Source organism: Miscanthus floridulus, chromosome 7 (genome assembly GCF_019320115.1).
Source record: "Miscanthus floridulus cultivar M001 chromosome 7, ASM1932011v1, whole genome shotgun sequence".
Taxonomy (NCBI): Eukaryota; Viridiplantae; Streptophyta; class Magnoliopsida; order Poales; family Poaceae; genus Miscanthus; species Miscanthus floridulus.
In genome coordinates, this window is record NC_089586.1 from 122,874,644 (window position 1) to 122,881,580 (window position 6,937).

General features: G+C 42.6%; 1 protein-coding gene across 3 annotated transcripts; it reads right to left on the reverse strand.

The window, feature by feature from the left end:
* Window positions 1–302: 302 nt before the first annotated feature.
* LOC136467803 (protein DCL, chloroplastic-like) lies at window positions 303–5,874 on the reverse strand. Of its 3 annotated transcripts, none has more exons than XM_066466591.1 (4): window positions 5,215–5,874; window positions 2,009–2,123; window positions 1,443–1,564; window positions 303–1,304 (listed from the first exon to the last, which is right to left on the reverse strand). In XM_066466591.1, exons 1-4 carry the CDS (start codon window positions 5,631–5,633, stop codon window positions 1,274–1,276), a joined length of 687 nt encoding a protein of 228 aa, XP_066322688.1. In that variant the 5' UTR covers window positions 5,634–5,874; the 3' UTR covers window positions 303–1,273. The 3 variants fall into 3 exon arrangements, with proteins under 3 accessions (XP_066322688.1, XP_066322687.1, XP_066322686.1); XM_066466590.1 differs by having other exon boundaries at window positions 304–1,304; window positions 1,380–1,564; window positions 5,215–5,872; XM_066466589.1 differs by having other exon boundaries at window positions 305–1,304; window positions 1,390–1,564; window positions 5,215–5,872.
* Between the last annotated feature and the right edge of the window lie 1,063 nt (window positions 5,875–6,937).

The following is a 6,937-nucleotide window of genomic DNA, read 5'->3' on the forward strand; positions in this document are numbered from 1 at the left end:
AATTTGGCTTATGCTAAAATATTGTAAGAGAAAAGTACTGTTCTACGACTGGAAAGTAGCTCAAACAAACATAACATTAAATTCAGTTTCTATGATTTTTACTCTCTCTTCGATAACTATCTTGACACGTCAAAAAAAAAAATTCAAGTGGTAGCACAGTTAATATCCATATAAGCTATGTTGACTGCCCTTGCCGAGCAGGCAGCAACGGCCGAGACGGCAGCGTGGCTTGGCGGCACCAGCGGCCAACCACACGTTTGGACTTTGGAGGCCACACGCCGCGGCCGGGCGGCCTTTGTCCTTTGATGCGCTTGCAAGGGCGACGTGCCTGTGCGGCTGTGCCCATCCATTGTGTCATCATGATGTACCGATGACCTGGGCGGGTGGGCGGGCGCCTCTTGGACAACGCCAACCTTCCCGGCCCGGGGGCGCGTCTTGGCCACGAGCCCGCAGGGCTCAGCCAAGCGTAGCAAACACACTCGTTTTCGTAAATTTTGATTTTGATTGAACGAAAGCGTCCTGCAGGCCGTATTTGGGCGAGAAATTGCGAGCATGCAAGCTGCTGCTGTTTCTCGTTCAGAAAAGACGAAACCGTAGTTCGAAAGTCGTAGGCTGAGCAACAAAAAAAAAACTTATGCCATGTTTGAAAAATTTCCTAATTCCTGTTTTTTTCATCTAAAATTGATATAATTTCTGTATGATTCCTGTAAAAAAAAGGATCTTATAAATGGGGCCTTAAGGAATTTACACAATGATTATGCGCCATAGGAACCATGCTTGTCTTACCAAATTTTGATGGTTTTGGCAACACGACCACCGGTGGAGCTGGTGCCAAAATTTCAGTAAGGTCTCCATCTTATGTGACACTCCTTCATTTTGAGACCCAAGGCTGGCTACTTGGCTCAAACTTAGCGGCTTGAGTTGGCCCCCTGGCCCCTCCATGAGTTCATTTGATAGAAAAGCATTTCGATCATAAACCGATTAGTTACCCCCCTCGGTTTTTTAATATAAATGTATGACGTTTATGACAGGCCAGTTAGTTCAACAAACTAATTAGATTGTCATTGATGTCATATATATCTAAAACGGAGAGAGTACATATTTTGTAGTCTAATCTAGACCTCTAAATGCCATTCGTACATTAAGCGAATAGGAAAAATATATATAAACAGGCTGCTGAGTGCTTCAAAAGGCTAGTAACTTAATGGAGCACTACAATTTCATCTGCATTGACGAACCTATATATCCATTTATGTTGCGTGGAATAAGATGGTTAAAGGAACACTCCACGTGGATTTGAACAACTGCAAAAAAATCGCAGATATTAAAGGCCTGGACAAAATCAATATCATAGAAATGTTACACTGAAACAATCATACGAGCAACTACTTCAGTAATCTTGTCTCCTGTGGAAATGCCTGAGAATGAAACTGTCCGCATACATGGGGTACTTTTGTCGGATGAGACCTTTGACGCACTTCCAGAATGAAAAATCAACTTGCTCACCATCTTTCCTAACTATGAATAAACATCTTGAGTTTTCGAATTCTGGATGTAATCCTACCTGCAAAATGATACTAAATGTTAGTTGCCAAATAAGTCAGATGAACAACTAAGTTATCACCCACCAATAGCATTCGATACGATTGAAATAAAACTTGCATTTGAATTTTAAGGCTAACCATTCGATATGATTGAAATAAAACTGTCATTTGAATTTTAAGCCTAACCATTCACCCACCAAACAAACTATTCAGATTTTCTCAAAAAGAAAAGGAAATCTCTGTTCAGAACAGAAAACACTGATATTTGCTGCATCTTGTGACTAGATTGTGTTGAAGTCCTTGACACGTCACAACACAAGGTTGACATACAATTGATTGGGAGTTCAAGCTCAAAACTCGGTAACAATAAGATCTTGACAGTTGTGCATGTTTATTTCTTTAACTCTCCACTTCTTGAAGACAACTAGAGTAATTTATTCGGTCCATTTTCAAGGACAACATACCGTGATGTAGTCAATACCACATCCAATTTTCTTATCATATTCTGGATGGTATGGAAGCAAACGTTCCAGAATTGCCTTCTCATGTTCAGGACTCAGCCGATCACCACTTTCATACCTGCACCCAGTTTTCAAAGTGAAACTATGACAAAAGAGAGAACAATCCAGCAATCATAGCACATAAACTGCAAGCTACGACAACTACCACAGGAAGAAGTAATACTTTCTGTTGGTGTATCCTAAGCCTTTTCTATAGATGTATAGTCGGATCAGTTCTTAAACTGGATCCTGCTGATTGTTGGATGATGATAGAAGCACATGCCATGTCCGATACTATATAAGACATGTTATCATAAAGTAAGCCTAGTGCTGACTTTGTGTGCTTCATTACTCAGGAGTCAGGACTCAGTAGCCATACACTAACAGCATGTTTGTTTAAGTAAGATGCATATTTCGACCATACAATTGCTGCCTCGCATGGAAACTAATCAAACGCACAACAAAAAAAGGGGCGTACCCAGTGCAGAGAGCTCCCGCTCTGTGCGGGGTCTGGGGAAGAGTGTCAGTGGCAAGTCTTACCCTCGCCTGTGCAATGCGAGGAGACCACGACTCGAACCCGAGACCTTCCGGTCACAGGCGGTAAGACTCTACCGCTTGCACCAGGCCCGCCCTTCAATCAAACGCAAAACAATGCTAAATTAAATGCATATACACAGACATACAGTGCGGAATAGTAGAATGGATCAATGTTTACACCAGTATCATGGTCTATATACCAGTGTGAAGACTCTTTCTGTTGAACTTGGCACCAGACAAAGCTTTGTTTTTCATTTTCAGGAACGTGCATTGAACATGTTCCATTAAGAGAGTACAACAACAACAACAACAAAGCCTTTTAGTCCCAAGCAAGTTGGGGGTAAGCTAGAGTTGAAACCCAACATGAGCCCTTAGTCACGGTTCAGGCACGTCAATAGCTACTTTCCAAGTACTCCTATCCAAACAAAGATCTCTAGGTATGTCCTAACCCTTTAAATCTCTTTTTATTACCTCCCCCCATGTCAGCTTTGGTCTTCCTCTACCTCTCCTCACATTGATATCTCGACTTAGCACTCCACAATGCACTGGTGCCTCTGAAGGTCTCCTTTGGCCAAACCACCTCAACCGATGTTGGACAAGCCCAATTGGTGCTACCCCTAGACGATCACGTATATCATCGTTCCGAACTCGGTCCATCCTTGTGTGACCAAAATCCAACGCAACGTACGCATTTCCGCGACACTCAGTTGTTGGACATGTCGTCTTTTTGTAGTCCAACATTCTGCTCCATACAACATAGCGGGTCTAATCGCCGTTATATAGAACTTACCTTTAAGATTTTGTGGTACCCTCTTGTCATAGAGAATGCCAGATGCTTGGCGCCACTTCATCCACCATGCTTTGATCCTATGGCAAACGTCTGCATCAATATCTCCATCCTTATGTAGCATCGATCCTAGATAACGGAAGGTATCTTTCTTAGGCACCACTTGAGATTCCAAACTCACCTCTCCCTCCTCATGTGTAGCGTTGCCAAAGTCGCATCTCGTGTATTCGGTTTTAGTTCGACGTTCCATTAAGAGAGTAGCTACTAAAATTTTGCCAAGGTACATTTTATTCATGGTGGAAAAGCAAATTACAAAGCACTGAAATGACACGAAATGGCATGGAATGGTTTCTTCGAAACATCATGGCCTAATTGGCTGCCTTTGCCTAAATTGTTCGAAAGATTCAGCAAACAATGCAAGTAGGTCTTTGGTTCTCGAGCCTTCCTCAGGCTTGAGGCTCCCTTTGGGAGCTTTGTTCATAGTTGTGGCTCCTTTTTTGTACAGTTTCTTCTTTTTAATAAAAAAAAGCTCTAACAATGGGGGCCTCCCCTGCTGTATTTTCCATTCAAAAAAAGTAGACGATAAAGTTTTTGTATGAGTGAATCTACCACCTAGACACAGTGATACTTGTATCAAGTAGTAATGAGTATTTGTTCACCATCTGCAGTTGTTAATAGTAACTAGGAACACGTAACCATCTCTAAAAGTTTGAAAAGGATGGACAAGGGGGAATGGTGGTTCAGTAACGCCTTGCTCACAGCCGCATGTAATTGAGATACATCAAGGAAAGGTCTTTTGTAAAAGAAAGGAGGAAACACATTTTGGAATCAACTATCCAAATAACTATGCATGTCAAAATAGTGCAGGTTCCTCTCAAAATGAATTATTGCTCTAAAAAAAATAAATAGTCTAGGTACTTCAGAAGTGTACTCAGAATTTTGCTGGCACCCTAGCCAGGCGCTGCAGCCAATCGAGACCAAAACATATCAAGTGCACTCAGGTGATAAGTAGGATTAAATGCAAACGCTCCTATAAGAGTTGTAGATTTTGTCATTTTTTTCTGCAGCATGTCATGGCACCTTCCCTTCAAATTGCGACATATGATAATTTATACTCTTATATATGTAATACATGATAGATTAATCTACTGCATGCCTTGAGTGCAATACATCTGTGCAACCAATGGTGCAAAACCAATTGAACTACTCCTTCCGTCCCAAAAGGAATACAAATCTCGGTTCTCGAGGAGTCAAGCAATCCCAAATTTGAGCAAATATATACAGAAAACTATTGATATTTTGTATGCATAATAAGTATTACTAGATTAATTATGGAATCTATTTTCATAATAAACTTATTTGAAGATACAAGTGTTGATACTATCATAAACCTAGTCAAACTTGGGACTGTTTGCTCCTTGTTAACCTAGATTTCCATTCTTTTTGGGACAGAGGGAGCAATTCACAAGTTTCTCTTTTTAAAAAAAAAATATATATATACTCTGATTTTAAGAAAGCAATAAATTCACAGCTTTGTCAACATTGTCCATAATGTTCTGTCCAGCATAAAACCAACTGTGCCATTATAGCAATGGAGTTGGATAAAAAGAAAGAAAAATATAGCTGTAATTGATCCAATAGTGCCTCCATCAATGGGGCATTGTCAGCATGCGCACGATAAGTTCACCTAGCAGACTATCAGTTCGATGAATTGCGACAGCACCAATGACCTACGGTGTTAGGCTATTCTAAATTTAAAATGTATTAACCTGAATGACAAAGTTCGTGATGAATTTCTGGTGCTAATCAACAAAGCAGAAGGCAGGAAGAGGGAAATGTTGCGTACTTGCCGGAGTGGAGGATCATCCGCACGAATCCAACGAGCGGCACGGTATCCTCGAGGATAAGATCCTCCCAGTCCACCCACTCCCTCTCCGTCGCCTTCCTCCTCCCCTGAACCCCTTCCTCCTCGGGCGCCTCGTCGTCCCCCGGGCCATCAAACGAGGATTCCGCATCGGTGTCCCTCTCCTCCTCCGTCGACGTCACCGTCGCTACCTCCGGCCGCCGCAGGAAGGCCGCCGGGTCGGGCGGCGCCGCGCCTTGCTCGCGCGCCCTCACCGCCGCAACCGCGCGGCCGTGCCCGCGCCCTCGGCTCCGGAGGACCAGCAGGCAAGAGGTCGAGGCGGGGTGGGCCACGGGGACGAGGCGAGGGCGGGCGACGGCCGGCGCGGCCATGGCGTGCGCGCGCGGCGAGGGGAAGTGCATGTGTACGCGGCGAGGCGGCTGCGGCTCGGTTGGCAATTACGGCATGGGTACGGGCGGGGTCCCCCGTGTCCCAGGCCCGGCCTCGCGCGGCGGGCCGGTCGGCAGGAGGGAGGGAGGGTGCGTCGCGTGGCGGTGGCTCGTCGGGGGGTTTTCCCGAGCTGGAGGGGCCGGGGGGGGTCTGGGTTGCGCCGCGCGGCGGGTGGGAATGCCGCAAGCAGTGGCCAGTGGCTGGGAAGTTGCACGGAGGAGTGGATAGGTCTGGGTCTGGCTGTGTGCGCAGAACGGGAGTGAGCACTGAGCGACTGAGCGCCTGCCCTGCGGTCATGTCGGCCCGCCAGTCGTCGATAGTGGTCCTATCGGCTTACGATTCTCACAATTTCAGATGATATATTTACAATTATTTATTAAAAATATTATTTTTTAAAAAAATCGTGGTTGCTGCTGCGCAACCTCCCGATTGGCCAATCCCAGAATCTACGTTTAAATTAGGATCCGTCTATTGATGACTTGAGTGATATGTAAGCTTTGATCACTCGAGTAATTGATACGGTCAAATCACACAAATAAAGGTCTGAGAAAGCAAATCCGATTTGACTCGTCCTGTTCACTCGGATGACAGGAACTACAAAATCACACGATTTAATAATGCCAAGTATTCATGTGATAAAACCCTATGCATCACAAGATTTATACAAGACCAAATCATGACAGAAGTACACATTTTAGCCTTCGAATGAGAAGAAAATAGGAAAAATCATCTGCTTTGTTATTTGAAAATAGGAAAATAATAATTCTCAAAAAAGGAAAAAATTTAAACAACAAATAAAATTGAGAAAAAAAAACAAATATTTTCACATAATCGTAAGCTACACTAACCTTACCCTGGGAATTACACCAAAATAATCACCATGACTTCTTGTGTAAATCTAATATAAATTCATAGTAACTTAAATCAGATTCTGGGAGAGAAGAACTTGAACCGAATCTTAGTTCCTTTCATGAATGCTAATTAGGAAAAATAGGAAAATTTCAAATAACAAAAAATTGTGAAAAATACAAAGAAACACATATTATTTATGAATTGCAAATTAACAAAGATAGAGGGCCTTAAATTTTAAGTATTATACCAAAGAATATGCAGAAGAACAAATAATCAAAGTTACAAAATACAAAAAATTATTATGGAGTGCAAAATAACAAAATATTTGAGCTTCAGTTAACCAAACATATCAAAATATGAAAAAAAATATTAAATAAAATTGAGAAAAAACACAAATTTTCACATTAATATTAAGTTACACTAA